Raw genomic sequence first — 21,411 nt, 5'->3', positions numbered from 1 at the left:
AAGTTAATACCTAACATCACAGGGAAAGACTGTGGAGTGTGTGTTAAAAATGCTCATTGATGGGCCATTATCTTTGAAAAAGCCAAACAAAAAAACAGATTTTTAAAAAAAAAGAAAAAAAAAAGTACCATGCCAGTTTTATTCCCAGTGAATATTTACACCTTGGACAGCAAACCTTGCTCACGTAAAGTAGAAAACAGATATGATAAAACATGGCTTGAAAAATGACCGGAGTATGCACCTATTGTACTGTACACTAAACAAAATACACAAGGCAGCAATACTTAGGGGCCGGAAACACTGCTTACTACAAGTCAGTTATGGAATCATAATTTACAGTAAAAATGGGCACGTCCCAAGGCTCAATTTTTATTTTTCCTTTTGTCATTTACAGTAGAATAAATATTTTGTTGCTATTGCTACACTTTAAATTTACATTCTAACCTATTAAATGCAGAAAGCTAGTGTAAAGCATATAGATTAAGTGTAGGTCCCATACGTATGACAGTTTGTTCAAGACTAGTAGGTTTTTGTTTTTGTAATTTTTTAACTTATTAAATGGCTAGAGGGGAGGATCTGTGCTTGTGATCAGCTCTTAACTTCAATTTTTACATCAAAGCGTCCCTGAAAGCGGTCTTTCTCACTGTACCCAATGTTCTCACCGTACGCCTTACACTCAATGCGAACTTCAGTGTCCGTGGTGAGGTTGGTGAACTGCACGGCCAGCAGGGGCTGCAGATACTTGGGCTGCAGGAGTTTGCCATAGTAGGGATAATACTGCAGAGGAAACCCAGCGTATCCGCCCAGTCCAAAGTATTCCACACTTCCAATTTTATCCTTATCTTCTTCTCGCTAAAACCCAGAGTGAAACGTAGGATTAATGGTTCATGTACATACAAGACACAACCCCAGGGAGCAGGTGGCAGGCTACGGCTGGAGGGAAAAAACGCTGTCCTGACAGGTGTCACTCAGCCTGCTCTCAGAAGTAAGGGACCACAGGTGCTAGAAGACTCCGGTAGGTATCGGGTGCCTCAGGAAGGGCATCCATCTGGCCTACCCCCACCAGCCTTAAGAAATGGTCACAGCAGGAAGCTATTTTCACAGTGCAAATAGGGATACTAAGGCAAAGACCAAGTGAGCATCTCTCAAGGCCAACATGGCCTCCTTTGCGGGAAAGCTGACAGTGAAAGAACTCTCAGTGCTGACTGGGCACTACTGATGCCAGCATCGCCCTCTCCAAAGGTTTATTTGCCTATTATGTCTTACACAGTTCCTTTTCAGATGTCAGCATAAACTGGCACTGGGGATTCCCTTTTATTCTGCGTTTTCTCTCAAAACAACTGTCATCAGCTATCTGCTTTTAGATCTAGGCTAAAAACATCTTGACTATTACCTTAACCTTCCAAGATTTTTTAGAAAAGCCATATCTTTTTATGTGACTTCATCAAAAAAGAAAGAAAAAAAAAAGAAAAGAAGAAAAATGGCAGGTCGGTACAAGCACTTCTGCAGGTTAGTTCACTATTTCAATGGATTGAATTCGATGCTTGAGTCTCTCATACCAATGGAGAAACTGATATGCAGTTTTATTCTTGCTGTATCTTTCTGTCCTTTGAAGAAGTTTAAGTTTCACCTAGTATAGTTAGAGCTTAACTTTCTGAGACTCATACCCAAGGCCAACATTGCTGTTTGCAGTGTTAAAATTTTACCCCTTCTTAGAAGAGCAGCCTTCATGCCCTCTTTCTCTCCCGCCCCACCTCTGCCCGCCCTCAGTCACCCTGCTGGCCTTACCTTGCCAGTGCACTGAACCGGCAGAACGTAGGGGTTGTATTTCATCGTGGAGTAGATCTCCACAGTCTCCGAACTGTCATTCTTGGGAGGCTACAGATAAAACCCAGCTTGGTCAGTAAGATGTACATCGTTGTTAAAGAAAAACATATTGATCATGATAAGTCTACCAAAATAATAAAAACTCATCAGGACAGGAAAGGGGACGCCTCCGTTAGCCCATCGAGAAAACGAGCTTGTGAGTCTGAAGGAAAGTGAGTGCCCTGGTTTTCTGAGCATTGCAACTAAGGTATGGTCTGATTCTCACCATTTTTCCCCATTATTTTCTAATCTGGATGGAAAGAAGATTAAAATTGTGTGGAGAAGTACACTGATTTCTGCAGGAAAGCCAGCCAGCCATCTGATACCCACTGAACCATTTTTGTGTCTGATGGCAATAAAGGTGCTTTGATGCATGCTTAATGAAAGTTTTCATCTCTCGCTGCTTTTCTTTTCAAAATATATGAGTCATAAGCATTGTAGAAACAAATTAGCTTCATTTGTTAGAAAACAAGGGACTAGAAAAGCTCAAATTCACAAATGAAATGACTTCCGGGTAACTTGGGCTTTCCAACATTAAACCCTACAGCAATGTGTAGATCAACCCTACAACAATGAGTAGATCTCCTAGTCTTACAAGAAAATCAACTCTAGAATTTAGGTATTTTTACTTCTGCAGAGTTTTGAATTTCCCCATAATTGTAGCTTTCTTTTTGTGCATTTAAAAATCCCACCTAGGAAATAACTGAAAGTACAAATGACAGGAAATAGAAATTATTTTTTCACCAACATTTTGATACACATTTTATCAAGCTACCTCAATTTCTTACACTGGTTATAATCACTATTTAATACAAGCAGAGGGAAGTGTTCATTTTATTTACAGGCTTTTAAAAGTTCCATCCTTTACAAATCATCAAGGTTGGGGCAACCAAAATTATATTTTTATCATGGACAAAAATTCAACTGCTAAGTCATAATGTGCAGAATTAGAATATGTGCTTTAGTGAACAGTCAATCGAAGGCTCATCACAGAATGCTTGTATCTTTTTCTCTCTTTGGAACATAACATCGGTATTTTGCTGGCAGCTACTATATTACAAATAAAGTATTATTTTCTTTATAGAAAAAAATGAAATGAGTTTGCACTCAGTGTACTGCAGAAAATCTCTATCAGAATTAAAAACCTAAGTATGATGACTGCTCGCGTCGTGATTAGAGGGGAAATGGGCTGGCAGAAGCCACGCTTAAAGGTCATTATCTGGAGAGAATGAAATAGCCACTTTTGTAAAAGCAGGAAAAACACCAATACATTTTTCTTCTCTTAAAAAAGTTAAGTTATTCTCACAAAATGGTGAGCAGCTGCAATTTGAACTTCCCCGTGATCTCCAGTATTATTTACCACTTATAAGCTGCAGAAAACTAGCATATGCTGTGGGTATTAAAGCTCAGTCTACACTTTCAATTTGTTTTATGCAATAAAATCATCACTCAGAAAACCTTTTCTTCCTATTTTACTAGGTAATAGTTTAATATACCTGCATGGCTCCCAGAGGCCTAAAACCAGAATACGACTGGACACCCAGGAGATTTTCTTTTGAATCCAGCACTGTGGACAAGCCAGGCAAGCCCAATCCAGATCTTTAAATTTAACAATATTCTTTTCTAGTTTTACGTTTAGAGTTTCCATGCCATCGAAACTGTTACTTGGGTGCTAAGCGGAAGTACTGAGACAGGACCTCAGGCTCACTTCAAAATTTGGCTTTGCCATTCAGAATTTCTATAACTTTAGAAAATGAGAATCCTACCTTAAACTCTTTAAGAATTTCAGGTCAAACACAAAAATGTTGATGTTATTCTACTGACTGGCTTCCAAAACTGGCATTAATATACTTTAAGGCTTCTTTATATGTATATTGTCTTTTCAAGTCAATCAAGTACTTCACCCAGAATGTCAGCTGCTCAGCTGAACCCTGTTGCTAAAAACATGACTTGCCTTTGGTTTGAAGCCCAGAACTCGGTTGAGCTTTATGATGATGCAGGGTTTGCCGTCTCTGTAGCCGTAACTATCATCATTCTGTCCAGAGCAGTTTCCCAGCCATTCAAGTTTGAACCTGCAGACCTTACGCTCACCCCGTTCATGGTTAAAGTCTCCTCGTTCTTTGGGTTCACTAGGCACAGCTGAAAACATAAATGACATTTTTATATTGCATTGTTACTGCCCTAAGCACCACTGAGAAAGGAAAAAGAACTTTGTCCTTGGTCACAGGAACCAACTCTCGTCTCTCTACCGAGAGTGAAAAGCTACTTTACCAAAGGCAATAGCTGGAACAGTCACACATCAAAGCTGCACAGCACCTGGACCTAGGAACCCACATTTGGTCTCTGATAATATTTTTCTTCCTCTAAATAATGGACTACTCAGCTATTGGAAAGACTGAAGGGAACCTGGATCAGCTGTTTCATAAGCAGCATCATTTACACAGAGCATCACTGGCTTAGCTCAGTAACAGGGGCATGAAAATTAGAGCAAATTAAAAAGACCGTAAATATTTTGAAACTGAAAGTTTTTTGGTTAAAATTTCCTGAAGTCATGCCCCTAATGCATGTTAAACAGTGAAAGGGGGAATAGAATCCTTTTTTTGGGGGGGGGGTTGCATTTCATCCAAAATTCAAAGTTCATTTTTTAAAATTTTTTGATTTGGATATTTGCCTTTGAAAGCACTCAACCAAATGCTATTTTAGTATTTTTAATTCACACCTCATATAAAATCCAGAATTCATAAAACACAGACTTTCAAGTTAAAATGTAACACTTTTCAGGCAAATAATGCAAGTATTTAAATATCTATTTTGGATACTGACATTCATAATTTATTATAATTACTCTTTTAATATATATTTCTTAAAGTTTACTATTTTCCCTTCAAATAGTAGATGCTTCAATTTAATCCTATGAGGTGATCCTCCCTTGCTACCTTCTGGGCTTTTTAAACTACTACCAAGTAAGGTGAAATCTTGTTTAAATTCTGTAAGAAAAATTCACAATGAAAACGTATCCTTACTTTCCTTATCTTTCCAAAATGACTTAAAAATGGCAATTCACCCAATAGTATGACCAAATACCAGTCTTCCATATAAGCTGCTATCACCTAGATCTGAAAATGAGAAATTTTTTTGGAGTTATGAGAACACACCTGGGAAATTCACTCTCCAGGTAACAGAGGAGAACTGTAAGTGCATCCGTGTCAATTACTTAATAGTACAACCCACGGCCTCTCACTCCTACCGCACAGCCAGCCCCCAGATCCATTTTCTGTCTTTCATAATCCAGCTAATCCACAATGCTCAGCTGTGCAACAGGTCCAAATGGGACCCACAATATAAAATAAACCCTGAGTACAACTGCTCCATCGGTATCCATGTGGTGCAGCTGATTACACGGGTCAGCAGGTAAGCAAGGGGCCTGTGTACCTCCTGGCAGGGACAGCTTTTAAACAGGGCAAGATTTGGAAATAAGCAGTTATACTTCTTGGTGAGTATAAGAAATAAAAACTGTACCTGTGGCCTTTGGGTATCAATAGTGTCTAGGAGTATTTATAAAGTTTAATACTTTTCCAAAAAAACCTAAATGTATCTTCTTAAAATGGCCAGAGTTTAATCTTTTGATTGCTTCTGGAGTATCCCTCGATCATTAAACAACAAACAGAAATGGAAAAGAGGAATTAATTAGAAAGACAAACTAGCCACAGGCATCTACGAGAGTTTACTTACTGCCACAATCTTCGAAAATCATGTCATCCTTCTGGGCCGCATCTTTGTACTTTTCCAGGAACCTATATATGTTCAGCACATAGGCCTCATAGCTCTTGGGATCAGCAGGACGAAAGGAAATTTCAGTCTTTTGGATCTGAGGAATCTGTGTTAGTCCTACACAGAGAACATTACGAAGACACAGAAGAAATCATTTGCGGGAAGTCAATTGCAACTATTTAATATTAAAAGCAAGACTTAAAACATACACTTTGCGATCTGACCTAAAGACACAGGTTAAATGTCTGCCTCTCTTGTCAAATCACTCCATGACATTTATATTAAATATGTAAGTATGACAATGCCTTGCTATCATATACCATTCAAATTCTTCCCCTCACAGTAGGCATTACCTCTATTTCATGAATAAAAACAAGAGCAGGTGGTGGCCCCCATGTATGCAGTTTTCCTAAACATACTACCTTTCCTAACTCCTTGGTGTGCATGTGTTTTTTAAGAATGAGTGCTCTAGTTAACAATACCTACAGGTGGCTTCCCCCTGCTGACATACAGTCTGTGAGCAGTCTTTCTTTGTAGTTCAGCTCAGTGGATTTATAACCATTCCAAATGCCCTAGATTCCAAATGCCCTCAGAAATTTCTTTAGCTCTCATAACCTCTGTTACATCTTTGAGCCTAAACTGAATAGTTTGAGATATAGGTGCAGGTAGCAGTTCAAAAGTCTGAGCAAAAATGTGTGCTGGGAGTTTTCACTTTGTAAATTGTAATCTGTAGAATCTAAATGGGTACTGGGATACTGCACAGCATTGTTCTGGAAGAGTGCTGATCACAACTGCATTCTTAGACTGCCAGGTAAAATGCAAGGTGACCTATAAAACATCAACTTTGGACAAACTTCACAGGGATCTATTAATACACTAAACTTCACAGGGATCTATTAATACCAAAAATGTTCACTGTTTATCTGAAATTCAAGCTGGCATCCTGTTACTTTTATCCGCTGCATCTGGCAACCTGATTCAAACCCTATTCCCAAATCTGACCACTATATAGGACCCAGAAGGTCACTGGCTCTTGCTAACTCCTGGTTAGTAGCTATGAGGGGTGATCCAAAAGCATGTGGAATCTTTGAATTTTTTAAAAAATTTATTACAGTAAAAAAACACTGCCATTAATTCCCCTCCCTCAACCACACTCAGCCCACCATTCTTGCCAATTTCTGAAGCAGTTCAGGAAGTCCTCTTTCCTGCGTGACTTTAGCGGAACTGTTACAGCTGCCTGATGTCCCAGATCAACTCAAAGTGTTTATTATTCATGGTGATTTTCACTTTACACAAGAGCCAGGTCTGGGAAACAGGGTGAGTGAGGATGCGCAGGTATGTTTTGCTTGCCAGAAACTGCCATACACTTTTCAATCGACTCAGGACATAGAGTCAGTCATGAAAAGATACTCAGGAAAAAGGACTTCCAGAACTGCTCCAGAGAGCGGCAATAAGATAGGGTAAGTGCCTTCAAAATGAGGAAGAGAGTTTTGAGGGGATGAATGGCATTTTTAGTGTTTCAAGTTTTTTTTTCTTGAAACACATGTCATAGATTTTGTTTGGAGACAAGATCTTGCTATGCAACCCAGACTGGCATCAAACTCACAGAGATCCTTTGCCTCAACTTCCTGAGAGCTGGGAGTGCTGGATTACAGGCGTGGACCACCATGCCCGGCCTCCACATGCCACCTGTGTGTCCTGGTCCGCGCCCCCCCCCCCCCGCCCCACTGCGCCCTGCAGCATTCTCACTCATGGCTGCTCACAGGAGCCTCACAGCCCCCAGGCCAGGTCTGCAACCTTCACTTCCCAGCACTGACAGGAGGCTCCCTCCTGCAAGCACAGTGAGATCTCTACATGCCCTTGGTTTAGAATCACTACTCTCAGAACCTGAATCCAAGAGTGGGAAAAATGTGACACAGATATGAAGATAATCACATGACTGAGGGGGAAGTGGTAACCAGAGTGTATTAACCAGGGATCCACAGCACCATTTGTTGGGCTGGAGATGGACCACATGGCTGTTGCTTTTTTTCCAGTGACTGAGGACAGCTTTGAGCTTCCAAAGTGATTAAATACAGCAAGCTTTCCCAAGGTCACGGTGTTCCAGAGAAATAGAGGTGACAGAGACGAAGACAAGGACTGTGTGAGTGGAGAGCTGAGCAAAGACTTAAGAAGTGAGGCCAAGAATCATTTCAAAAAGTGAGCCAAGTGTGATGGTGTACACCTATCATCCCACACTCAGGAGAGTGAGGCAGGAGGATTGCTGTAATTCAAGGCCAGTCTGGGATACACAATGAATTCGAGGCCACACTGAACTAACAGTGAGAGCCTGTCAAACAAGAATCATCTCAAAAATAAAGATGAAGTAGAATTTGAAGAATATGTCAATTATGTTGGAAATTAGTCTACAGGGAAGTGGCTCATTAAAAAAAATACCCTTCAGTTTAACATACATAAAGGTTATCACATTTTACAAAGTTCACAAACCATGGAAAATTGTTCCTATGTGTAAAGTAATTTAAATATATCCTGAATAATCCCTGTGCATGTGAAGTTATAAAGCTACCTGTTGTAATCATGGGTAGTGCAACAAAGCAATACAGTAAAAATCAGAGACATCCAAACTCCCCTGAAAACAGCTTCCACCAACAGCAGTGGGAAATAGGCCTACCCTTGACATACAAAAGGCAGCTGGGCTGGTCACTGGTCATCCTGGCCAGAACTGTAAATAAGACACTTCAGTCAAGGTGACCTGTGTAGACCTGGAGACAGTTCCAGGGCAAGGCCCAGAGCCAGGGTTCATCATAACTCAGGAGAACAGAGTTTGCCTAGAGAACCCTGGAGTCAGGAGGAAGGATAGAGCCTGCTCAAGAGGCCAGGGGCAAGTCAGAGACAACAAACACTGCACCTGTCAGGCAGGAGTGGCCAGACTGAAGCACGGCTGAAGGGAAAGAGAAGAGGGCCAGGTGGCTAAGCAGGTGAATAAGGAAGGAGATCAGATGTTAGAAACCTCAGAGCAAACTCCCTAGCTGACTGTCAGTGTGGGAGTGACAGGTATGCAAGCTGTGGGCCATCGGCAGAGCAGGTGATAAAAAAAAAAACCAAACTACCAAGACTCAAAGAGCCCAGCACGAGATACACAGGAAAACAGGAAAGTGACCTGAGAAGGTCACACTGAGAGCTCATGATTAACAGCAGGGTATCATATGTCTCCTGTGGCCGTTCTGCATGCTCTCTTTGGTCCACTAGCGGTACTGCTTTGATGTGTGGATGAAGAGTGATGTCACTTATCAGATGCAGCCAGGGAGAAAAGGAGAGAGTAGGAAGGTGGTGGGGTTATGGGGTCATGAGGGACTCTGCTTCCCTAGGCCTGGAAAGCCACAAACATCAGCTCCTCTGGCGCAGCACATTTCAGGAGCCCAGCAGCCACGATGACGCTAAGCTCCCAGCCTTCTCAGTGGCACCTGTCATGTGTCACCTGCGATCAGATTTGTGGGAAGGACAGGGGTTAGGGTTACAGGCAGGGCTACCACTGACCCACAAAGGAGGTGATTTCTACCCAAAGCCCAAATCCTCCACAGCTCAGGACACAAGCCCAGCCAAGTCTGTATGTCACTACGGCAAGAATCCTGACTGTATTCCACTGACTGGCAATTCTAAGAGAGGTGGGGAAAGGACAGTGAAGCATGGAGTCTTCTGCTCCTGTGACCTGCCCAGCCGGATGAGGCTGAGGCCAGTCTCCCTTGGCCGTTCCATTTCAAGGGGAACAGAAGGTTGGCAGAGGGTGTCCAGCTGCTCAGCCATGCTTGCCCTATTCCACAGGCTCATGTCGTTTGGTGCATTCTCTGAGGGTCTTAAAAGGCAGCCATGTAAGCCATAGTGGCCACTTTTTTAAGATACCCAATTTGTGATTCAAACATTGTTTCAGAAAGCTACAAATGCCTTGGCTTTAGGCTGTACAACATGCTCTGCAAACACTCACGAGGGAGCACACACATCTACTGTATGCACAGAAGACGTGCAGGAGACCATCACCGAGGGCCATGGCCTCTCTGGCTTGTCTCCTTCTTCCATCTTACAACTACCATCTCTGCCCCTGGCCATTTTTTCACGCAGGGCAGGAAGGCCTGTGACTTTCTCCTGGAAGCCACAGAGATCACCCCCCTGGCCCATTCTGCTTGGACTACCTTGATTAGTACAGACTGCTGAGATCTCTTCCCAAACATTAGGGAGATCTGTTTCCTTCAAAGGGATTTCTCTACAGCAATAAAAATATAAGAGGCAATGAAGAAAAGAGCCTTGAAATGATGCCTATACCCTGCATATCATTTACTATGTTTTTATCAGACCACAGGAGGTGATAAAAAGGAGCAGGATTTGACTTGGCATCTTTATTACTTCAAATCCACATTCAAATTCCTCAACTGTAACAGTTCCCCAGGGTGATCCAGACTGGCACTGTCCTCAGGAGCTCACACACTAGGCTGGGTATACCAGGCTCGTCCCCCTCTGCTGCCCATTTCTTAGAGTTGCTAGTAATACCTTGTAACAAGGGTGAGCTTTGTTTGCCACGGTAACTCTCAGAAGCCAAAGACAGCAGAATGCCCAATCACGGACTTGTGATTTCAAATTATATTCCAGGAAACAAATCTATGCTTTTGCCTCACCACCCTTCTGAATTTGAGTTTACATAAAACAGGCCCAGCTCTCTATTTACACACGTGTTTGTTTGTTAATATGAGCTCTCACTACATCGTGCAGGCTGGTCTTGAACTCCTGAACTTAAGTGGTCCTCCCATTTCAACCTCGAATGCACATTCACTGAAATTTCAGTACTTCTTGTATTTCCTTTTCAAATCTACGTAAGATTTGGAGTTTAGAAGCAAACAAACAAAAACCCCTTCGGTTTTGCACTTGCGTTTCGGAGCTAAGTAACCGCCTTTCCTCGGTGCCCCTACTTCCTCTGAGAAGCAAGCAGGGAAAACACTCTCCACCCACCATGCTTAGGTTGGTACTCACTGCAGAGGGGAGAACAGGTAAGACAAAGAGTAAGGGAAAGAAAGGAAAGACCGCAGACAGAGACTTTTCATTAAGAAGTATTTTCTTTCCAACTAGCCAGGTTCTCATTTCTCCATCTGCTGGGCGTTGGAAGTATTTAAACCAACACGCAGCCCTTTTAACCTTGGAGCGGTTACGCAAATGAATCCCAAAGCACAGCTGCTTGTACCTGTCATTTAATACAGCAGATGAATCACCAGCCCAGGCCTCTAAATAGGTGTAGTTTTCCACAGGAACTTCCAGGAGGCACCCATCTGACGAAGGAGGGTACAGCAGGCAAAGTAACACTTACACTACACCCTCGTCACACGGCCCCCTCACATCCAATGGCACAAAGCGATTTCTCATTACTAAAAAAATCAGGGAGGGGAGCATGACTTAAATCACACACACACACACACACACACACACACACACACACACCCTTTTAATGCTACTCTGTACACGCTATTTCTTGATCTTGTTTCGTAATTTTCATTTTATATTACATCTGTAGATTAGTATCAACCTACCTAAAAAATACTGAAACTGAGAACACAGGAAAAAAATGCCTTTGTGTTTTCTGGGAGCGACTTTCCTCTAACCCACCCCTTCTGCTCAGGGTTAGCCTGTGACTCCCGGGAATAACCACTGCCGTCTTCAGGCAGGATGACATCTATACCCTGCATTTTGTTCCCACTGAGAAATCTCAAAGAATCGACCAAGTGCCTCTGCTGCCTAGTTAAGTATTTAAGAGTCCTAGGTGCACAGAAATCTTTCCTCCTCCCTAAGATCAAGGGTCTTTCTCCACTTAAAGAATTACACTATCATCCCACCTTTTTTTACAGTCACGTATTTGTACTTATCTTCAAGAGAGCAAAGGAAGAATTATTTAATTTTGATGCTCAGGTCTTTAAAGCACATACAGTTTGACAGGAACATTGTGTGTGACACTGTATGGCTCATAATGCGTTTGTTCCTATCATAACGGAAAAACACAAACACATAAATCCTATTTTCTTACAATAACGCATTTTTGTTCAAGATAAAAGAATGGGAATACAGCATATCTGTGTAGGTTCAAAATGTAACACCTGTGAAGTTACTAATGTCCTAAAATAACAAGTGTGAGGCTAATGTTCTCACTGCCACCCTCTAAGCTAGAGGCCTATCCTTGGTTGAGTGCGGAAAATATCACCAAGGAAGCTTTACACACACACCCTTATCATTCCTGAGTTAGTCACCTGGTACCACTCAGCGGTCTCTGCTCTGCTTAGTCATCTCCAAATGAGAACACAGAGTGAGACCCAAATTTATGCAGCTCCAAGACCCGCCCCCTCTTTTTTTTTTTTTTTTTTTTTGGAGGCAGGGTCTAGCTATGTAGCCCAGGTTGGGCTCAAGTCGACAATCCTCCTGCCTCAGCCTCCCCAGTGCTGGGATGGCTGGCATGTACCACCAAGCCAGATTTCTGGGAGGCAATTTAAGTTATTCATTAGGCTTCCCACATACCCAGCAGATGACTTATGAGTTGCATCCTTGTCTTCAGAATGGAATAGCTACGACGGCATTGAGTTATGGAAGCCAGAGTTCCTTGCTCTAAGACCTTTCCCAAACCACAGGCGACAGCAGCTTCTGGAAACCAACACTGGCACCTATGCTAACTCATCCATAGCCTAAAACCTGGGAAGAGGTTAGCAAGATGCAGCTGAAGGCGGGAGCAGAAAAGCAGTCAGACCTGCGTATCTGTCACTGAGATTACCCATCAATTCATTCTGGCAGGAGACAGCAGAAAAACACCTTTGTAGGACCTTGAAATAATCACTCCTAATGTTTCTAATCTTTCTTTCAAGACCTGAGTGAGAGTCCAGGCGTGATGGCACATGCCTATAATCCCAGCACTCGGCGAGGGCAGGAAGACTGCCTTAAGGTCAGGCCTTCCTAGGCTACAAAGTGAAGCCTACATACATAGAAGACCCTGTCTCAAAACAAGAACAAAAAGGGCTGGGGATTTAGCTCAGTGGCTCAGTGCCTGCCTGGCAAGCATGAGGTTGGATTCGATTCCCAATACTGAAAAAAAAACAAAACAAAAAAAAAAAACAAAGGAAGAAAAGAAAAGAAAGATAAACAAAACAAAAACAAAGAAACCTGAATGGAGAAAAATGCCAAATAAAATGAAGTTTGGGAAAAAGTAAGTTTTTCTGAGATTGTCATAATGACTTCTCAGGAGTCTTACTTAAAAGTGGGCTGAGATGTACAGGCTTGACCCTAATGCCCTGGAGATTAGGTCTCTCCCTTTCACATGTGCTGAAACGGAAAACGTGCTATTAGCGCAGGCTCTTGGTCTTTGTTCAGGCTGCTCTACCTGCGGCACTCTGGTCGCCACTGTGCGGGGAGTGTGACCCTTCTGAAATGAGATCTGTCCCCACCCTCACCTGACAAGGCACATCACACCTGCTTAGCAGGAAGCGGGAATCCCCCACCCAGGGACTGACACAATCACCTAAGTGAGTCCAAGCAGGTGGAGGGAGGGGTGCAGGGTGGGGGGGTGTCTTCTAGGACAGCGCTGGCCAGGCAGCAAGGGCGCCGATGAGTGCTGAGTGAGCCTGGGTGCTTGGGGAGGGAAGCAAGGGTAGGTGTGTGGGTGTGCGCGTCTGCCCAGCCCACCTCACCCCAGATCCAGCTGCATGCACAGAAAGACAAGAGGCTGTGACCACCGCAGCAGACGTTCTGAGACCTCTTCTGGCTGACAGCCTGACAACTGCCAACAGCCCAGGTCCTCAAGGGAGATATTATGGGACAAATACCATGTGAGTTACAGTCACTCAAAGTTCTTTTCCAATGTGCTTCCTAATCCAATGTTTCCAAGCACTTTGCATGGGAACTAAGGTTCATTGATGCCATATCCCTGCTGCATCACCAACGTTCACAGTCTGAAAATTCCCCATATCCAGAAAAAAAGAAACTGCTATTTTTAGGGGAAGCGTAGGGCTAGAAGTTAAGAGACTGCTTTTGATAGCTACCCTTAGGTAATAATGGTCAGCATAAAGTAGTATTTGTTTATATACTTAACATCTCCCTTAATCATCAGGGGGAGTTACCATCATAAAATGGAAGCTTAGAGACAGTAAACTGAAGCAAAAAAAATTGTTGAGATCTTCTTCCATGCATTTGTTCAGTGTGCACACTTAAGGAATTGTCCAGCAGGATCAGGAACCAGCCAAAGGCCATACTCAGCGGCTAGCACTGGCTAACCTAGTTGAAGATTACCATCATCAGCAAATGAATGTCACATCACTTGGCAGGCTCTCCTGACAATGCAATGGATAAGAGAAGGAAAACCCTGGGATGTTATGGAGATAGAACCCAGAGCAGACAGCAGGGAGGGAGTGGGACTGAAGACTTCTCCTGTGACTCAGACCAAAGGACAGGAGTGCATATTTCCAAGATGAGCCACAGGCATTCCACTGGAGAAGTGAGGGTTTGTCAGATCGGCCCAGCTGCTGAGAGAACACTAAATATAGGGACTAAGAACATGTCTTTTGGGAAGGGAGGCTGGAAGGAAGGGGGGTGTTGGAAGAGATAGGGCACCTCAGATGGTCAAGGCAAGGTTATCTGTAAGTTCTTATTTTCAACAGTGGATACTTGAGCTATATGTTTTTAGAGGAGAAATTTCCCTTTCATTAAAGAATATGGAGAAAATCTGTTATTTTATTAAAGGCTGAATCTCACAAGTTTATAAAGGATCATTGTTTTATTATATATGTGCTGCCTAAGCAAGCACAAGAACATTGTTTTAAAATCTGGAAATGAAAGAAAATGTTTGACTTTACAGTCATCAGTGGCTCTGAGTTAAAGAATTATAACTAAAATATGACTGAAGAATAACTTTTAAGTGGCAAAACAAAAACAAAAGATCAAGATTACTATTACTAACACAACTGTAAAAATTTTAATGGAAGAGGACACAAAATGACAAATTATGATCGAAAGGACAAATTATGATTATCACAGAAGCCCATGCAAACACATTTATTTAAGAATCTTATTTTCTCTGTACATCAGAATCCTTGCTTCCACCCTTCCAAAGATCCACTTTTTAGGGGGAAATTGCTTTTAGAAACTAGATTATGAAGCAAGCTTATGTCACTTTACACATTTATGTTTTATTTTTCCACGTCCTATCTCAATTTCCTGGGCAATATTTGAGGTTTTTCTTACAGCCTAAGACTATTTGACTTAGAACCAAAGACAGTATTGCCATCTCCATTGTCTAAAGACTTTTTCTTTCCCACACCCAGGGGCAGCTGCAAGAATCTCCAACACGGAGTGGCACCTGACTTCGGCCGCAATTCCATGCATGTGGCCTTAACACTGTCGCCTTCATAGAGCTGTCATTAAACTACTGCCACAGGGAAATCCAGAGAGGAATAAATCACAGCCACCTCCTCTCCAGCAACCTCAAGGTCATCCTCAGAAGGGAAAATGGAAGTCATGCAACACTTCCCCTTTCTAAATCCTCCAGACAATTTTTACAAGAGTTCAAATAGGGACAAGGGAGTGGGCCTTCCATACATTGTATGACTGGTGTGGACACTCAAATCACAGCAGGGGACTCCTGTGGAGGTTTGTATTTTCCTCTTTTGGGAAAAGGATTACTAAGGATTAAACCCAAGGTCTTCACACAAAGCTCTATCTTTTTTTTTTTTTTTTTCTTTTTAATTTTAAGACAGGGTCTTGCTCAGCCACTAAGCTGTCCAGGTTAGGCTCAAACTTGTGATCCTCCTGCCTGTGCCTCACAAAGTTCTGGACTCCATACCTGGCTGCAGTGTGCATTTACTTCCTGGTCTTTAACTTTTTAGAGCTAACAGAAGTAGCTAAAACTGCTAAGCTGGTGACAAAGCCAATAAACAGGGTTTGTCAGACATACAGATGTAAATACGGAGAAGCACAGAGCCTGACTTTGTTCAAGGTCAAACCACAAGTCAATAGCAGGTGGAACCCCTGCAGTCCGGGCTCCTCTCCCTGGGCACAGCTGGCCTGTCTCAGTGCTTCTAGTCATCTCTAAAAACGTGTTAACCTTTCAAAATGGGACTGTCTTTTCTACAGGATTCACCTGAGCCAGCCCCTTGGAGAGTGAGGTGTGGCACTGAGAGCCAGGAAGGTCCCTTTGGTGATCCTAAGGGATCATGCCTTCGGGGCAACAGGCCCAGAGACCCCGGGGCCTCTCAAGTCTCGGGGCAGATGTGCTTCATCACAGAGCTGGTGAGAGGCAGGAAGGGGCAAGGACTGCCCTGTCACCCTCACTCCAGAGTTGTGTAAATAAGACGACTCCAACCCCAGGAGCTCAGCCTGCAATGCGGGCAGGAGATATGGCTGCAGCAGAGATAAATTCCTATTTTTCCATGCTGGGTTGAAAACTGTATTATGGAACAATTTTCAAAGGTTTTTTTTTTTTTTTTCTTTCGTCTTCTCAATTGAAAACAAGGACAGCCCCTCTACCTCTGAAAGAATAAAGCCTGTTTCTGTGGACTCACCTGGCGGGGCCACCCGGTCCTGGTAGGTTGGTTTCAGTTCGCTGATGGTCAGCAGCATCACCTGGATGGTTCCGATGAAGATGCCAGCCAGGCAGCCATAAAATATCACGTAGAACAGGAGGATCTTAACTATGAGAACAGACAAGCACAGGCATGACGGAGTCACAGGAGCACAAGGAAAGCCTAACCTTCCCCGGGAGGAACCGACTCCCCCACCCCGCCCTGCAGTACATCCCCTGCCTGCACTGATCAGGAGAGTGAACCTCACTCTTGTTAGGAGGCTGGAGGTGGAGAAAGGTTCAACTACAACCGAGATTCTGTTGGAAATACATTTACTCCCTAAAAAGCCAAAACGAAAACAAGAGGATCACCAGGAAAACCCTAAAGCCATGTTTGAGTGCTTACGCAATACAGTTAAAATATAACAACACAGTCCCTGGAGACACGTCTTCCTTGCTTATCCCTTGACATTAAATACTGCAATCGGGCTCTTCTGCTTCTCCATTTGCTTAAGTGCTTGAGAGTTTTTATGCCAGGACAGATGAGAGAGCAGTGAATGCAGAGAAACCTGCTTTCCTCTGTTACTGCGTTACCACTCTACCTCTAATGTGTGTAACTGGCTGGGCACATTTTCTTTTTCTTGGCAGGGGGGTGGGATGATAAACAGGCAAACAAAAGGAAATCATACATAAAGCTGGCCCTTCACAGTTCTCATTTCATCTCCTGAGTCATGATTGACTTGATGTCCAGCATTTGCTTTTTTTCATAGTTCAAAGAGTAACAGAGCAGAGGATGAAGCAGTTGTAAATGGCGGGGGGAGGGAGTCCAAGAACTAAAATGAGCTATCAGTTACTGGTTCACCAGGATTAGGTCCCAGATTAGCTAGAGTAACACACTGTACTAGGCACCGCCTGGCAGTCCTGCTGGCCGAACAACCTGACGTGAATGCAAAAGTGGGAACAACCTACTGTAAGGTATGGACTTAGACACAAAATTGCACAAAACAGACTTAGATTACTTCCAAAAAGATCCTTGTCTCATGCATTCAACACCAGAGTCTTTAAGGCAAAGCCACAGAACAAAAAGCTATTACTAAAAAGAAAATACACTGTAAGGAGTTGGATGCAGGGGTGGAGGGTCAGCACCAGACTGTGGAAATTCATCAAGTGGCTCCCCCCATGCATCCAAAAGCCCACTCTCCAATCAGGAATAGTTCAGGATGATCATGCTATGGAGTTGTTAAAAACAAACGAAACACAGAAAAGGCTCCACAAAAGTGATTATGAATAATCCTTTTTCTCCTCTATTAAAGAACAAAGAAAAGGGCAAAGGCAAAAGCCAAGATAAGGCAGACTGAAAGGTTGCATAACCATATCGCAGAGCTAAAGAGCTGCCCAGCTTGAGGGCTCCCTGCAGCAGAACAAGGGTTAAGTGCTGCATACTGTAACCAGGCAGCAGTAGGCAAATGGCAAGGCTGTGACGTCAAGCGATCTGGAAAATTTTTCCAGTGAATGCCCTGAAGAGGTGCAAGAGTTGGTATAACACAGTCAGCAAGAGAGCTCCATAGCCCTCCACAGTCTCTTCCTTCCCACTCTCCTCTTTTTAGCTTCAATCACATTTGTTTCTTCTAATAACTCCAAGGTTTCTACGTGCAGTCCTCGGACTCTAAATCCTACTTCTAACATCACAGGAAGCTCCACAGTTGATGCTACCATTTAAAATACAAACAGAGCAACAGAAAAATAAGCCATTTTGCAAGCACACCGACTAAACTCAAGAATGCACAGCCTTTCCATTCTGCCTACTGGACACCCTAAGAGAAGGCAGAAATTTTCCTCTCCAAAATGTTATTTAGCAAAATCTCCCAGTTACTCTGTGAGGTCACCTGGCAGCGGGTGTGGCAGGCCTCTGAGTGGGCTCCCCCAGACACAGGCCACCAGGGGGCTGTTTCAAAAAAGAAAAAGAAAATTGGCTGGAGGATAAGTAGCAGAGACTACCTGGGTGGCATTATGGAGTAGATGGGCAGCAGACTTTCCCTTGTAAGCAATTTTTCTTCCTTTCTTAGTAAAGTGAAAAAGGTTTTCCATTAGGAAAAAACTGTACCCTTCAAAAGGTCATAAGCAGGGAAAAAAGGCATCTGTGCCCACTTGTAAATATAAAACCCACCAATGCTTGTATTAGCTTAATAAAAAGGTAGAAAGCACAGAGTGATTTGTATGTTGTGATTTCTCCACCAGGTGACAGGCCTGAGTTTCCTGCATCCATCTTGGTTTAAGGAAAAAACCTACCTATAAGCAAAACTGAGCCAAGGGCATTTTGCCCTCATCCCAAGGGCATCTGTGTTGGGCCCAGAGATGGCAAAAGGGCATTTTATCCCCATAAGACAGCCATCTCAGCTACTTCCTCTGCCTAGGAGAGGCTCTCTCAAGCCTCACATTGCCAGAAAGGAGCAGACATGTTAGCACAAAATGAAAACCTGCAGTTTTAGTCCAGCACCTGCACCTTGGAAAATGGAAGAGACATCTGCACTCGCAAATCAGTGTGTTGGTACCCTGCATGATATGACATCAAGACAGGCATTAACTCTCTCCTAGTCGCGAAGGTGCTGTTCCATTAAATCTTGGCTTAAAGAACAAGCTGTCCATGCTGCCTTACCCTCTAAAGCAAATATTATCTTTAGAAGAAACATGGAATTGGAATGAGGAAAGAAATACATTTACGATGGGGAAAAATACTAGAGGGCAAATTTCACAACGTGCCCGGAGTTCATGCAGCCACTGCCCCTCAAACCTAGAGCAGGTCAGACCACTAGGGACAGAAGCCCCAGCTGACCCAGGTAGGAGGCCCTGTTCCGCAGTGCTCCCCTGGGCCTTGCTCAAGTTGCAAGGAGTTGCTAGGCAATGGCCTAGGCCAGGAGCTTTGCACCCTGCACACCTCACAGTGCTTCAGAGTTTCCCTTCCATATCAAGGAAGCACAGGGAGCCCTTGTGCCCGAAACAGAGATCAAAATCTCACTCCTCAAAAAAAAAAAAAGGAAATAAAAGGCCATTACACTACAAACTCTCTTTCTCATGGCTCAGGGATACCTGTGCCTCCCAGGAATGCCAGGGAGGTTTCACCTTGCCTAACCTTGAAGTGTGATGCATTATTAACCCTTCACTTTTCAGCCTTGAGAGACTCACTACAGGGAGCAATTTTTTTCTTTACAAAAATCATATATTCCAGCTTCTTGCATTTCAAAATGTCAGCCAAGTACTATTTCCCTGACTCATTCTTCTACTGATTCCCACAGATCCTAACAGACAGAAATACTGCAGAGGCCCTCTTTCAGGGTTCCCTTATGGACTGCAGAGGTGGTGGTGGTGGTGGTGGTGGTGGTGATGATGATGATGATGGAGGGGGAGGGGCAGCGGTGCAGCATGGGGGAGTTTTCTCTCCCTTCTGCAGTCACGACTCAGGGATTTGCCTACAACTCTTGTGCCCTTCAAAATGACCTTTAAAAAAAAAGGCACCCTTCCGGGCTGTGGAGTGGCAAAAATTCAGTCAGGTATCTAATTTTCAATGGGGTGGGGGAGTCCATCCAACCAAGCAACAGGCTGTAGAAAATCTCCTAAAACCTGCTGTTTCTGTATTTGTGCCATGTACAATATCTATTACACTAATCCCTGTCATCAAACCAAGCTACTGGGATGCACCTGTCCACAGAGACCTTGAAAAACAATCAAACTTGGACATATTTCTGGCCAAGGCTTAAACTCAGGCAGGAGCCTGGATAGGGAGCTTGCCGGGTCCACTTCTGGGCCATTTCTCTGGGCTGTGATGACTCCAGTCGTGGCCGTGGAACGCCGCAGTGTGCATGGATCCCTCCTCCCGTTCCCTGTCCTTGCTCCCTCCCAGGTACCTACGTGTGACGACAAGAAAGATGCTACGGCCCACAGCCTCGCCTACATCCCACCCGACTACCTCTAAAGCTTTCCCTTGCAGCTACAAACCTCACGTTTGAAAGGACCCGGGATGTGGCCAGACAGGGGGACAGACCTAATCTCCTGGAGCCTGAGCTTTCCTGGAAGGGAATGGCTCGGATGCACAGAAAGAGACCCGACCGCGGCGGTGCCCACGGCGGCGCTCCGCCCGGCGCCCCCCGCCTGGGGACCCAGCCCGCGCCCCAACCCGGCACTTACACCAGCTGCCGCCGGTTCGGCCCAGGAACTCCTTCTTCTCCGAGTTCCAGATAAACTTCTTCCAGCTGCCCTCCTCCTTGGCTTTCCCGCGGGCCATGGTGGCGGTCGGCGGCTGCAAAGGCAGACACGCAGCTCGGGCGTCCCCGGCGGGCTCTCCGCAGGCTCACGCCGCGCTGCGGTGCCCGAAGCCCGAGTGCGCGACGCGCGCGCCGGCCGGGGCGGGACCGGGGCGGGACCGGCCGCGCCGACTGCGACTGCGGTGCGCGCCACGCACGCTCTCGCCCGCGGGGCTCGGGGTCTCGCGGACCCGCCGCTGCCGCTGTAGCCCGGGACGCGCGCGGGGGGTCTCCGCCTTCCGCTGCTTCAGTAGGGACGCACCAGGGGCAAGCGACAGTGGGCGAGACCGACAGACGGACAGAGCGGTGGACTGCAGGCCCAGCACGCGCACGCACCGGCCAAGAGCTTAGAAGGTGGCTGAGGGCGCACGCCCCACCTCTACATATACCGCGCCTCTGCGCGGGGCCCGCCCACCAGCTGCACGATGACCAATCGCCAGCGCGGGGCGGAGCCTGGTCTCCAGGGGGCGGGACGCGGGCCCAGCACAAAGGCTCCGGTAGATGGTGAGAGGGCGGCAGGAGAGTGCTGGCTGCTGGAGGAGCGGCTGGGGCATCCGGAGGGGCGGAGGAGGGGCAGAGGCGGGCGGGGCGAAGAAGAGGGGAGCCCTCTCCTCCCCTCCAGCCTGCCCTCTTACCTCCCTCGTGCCCTGGCTGGAGGCCCACTCATCAGCCCGGCTGGGACAAGGTCACCCCAGCACCGGCCGATCCAGCACCTGCCGCCCCCGCCCCCGCCGCAGTTCCGGCCCACCCTCTAGGTCCAGGCCCGCCCGGCTGCCGGCTGTCCTGGTTGCGCACTGCTTCTGTGTGCGGTCTGAGCCACCTCGAGCGGGACCGCTGCCAGACCCACCCAGCGCTGGCGTAGGGCTCCGGAGGGCCCTCCCAGAGTCGTCCTAGCGGAGCCGGTTG

At 45.2% G+C, this 21,411-nt stretch overlaps 1 protein-coding gene across 1 annotated transcript; it reads right to left on the bottom strand.

Moving 5' to 3' along the window:
- Positions 1-396: 396 nt before the first annotated feature.
- On the bottom strand, positions 397-20,742 carry Atp1b1 (ATPase Na+/K+ transporting subunit beta 1). Its single transcript, NM_001172917.1, is given in 6 exon segments — positions 397-852; positions 1,789-1,878; positions 3,821-4,005; positions 5,599-5,754; positions 16,209-16,337; positions 20,390-20,742. Coding segments are annotated over 6 exon segments (921 nt in total). The 5' UTR covers positions 20,487-20,742; the 3' UTR covers positions 397-588.
- Positions 20,743-21,411: the final 669 nt, after the last annotated feature.

The sequence above is a fragment of the Cavia porcellus genome, unplaced genomic scaffold (genome assembly GCF_034190915.1).
Source record: "Cavia porcellus strain 051 isolate PalLab524CR breed Dunkin Hartley unplaced genomic scaffold, mCavPor4.1 scaffold_7, whole genome shotgun sequence".
Lineage (NCBI taxonomy): Eukaryota > Metazoa > Chordata > Mammalia > Rodentia > Caviidae > Cavia > Cavia porcellus.
The sequence above is the reverse complement of the archived record's forward strand: the minus strand, read 5'-3'. Positions and strand labels throughout refer to the sequence as shown.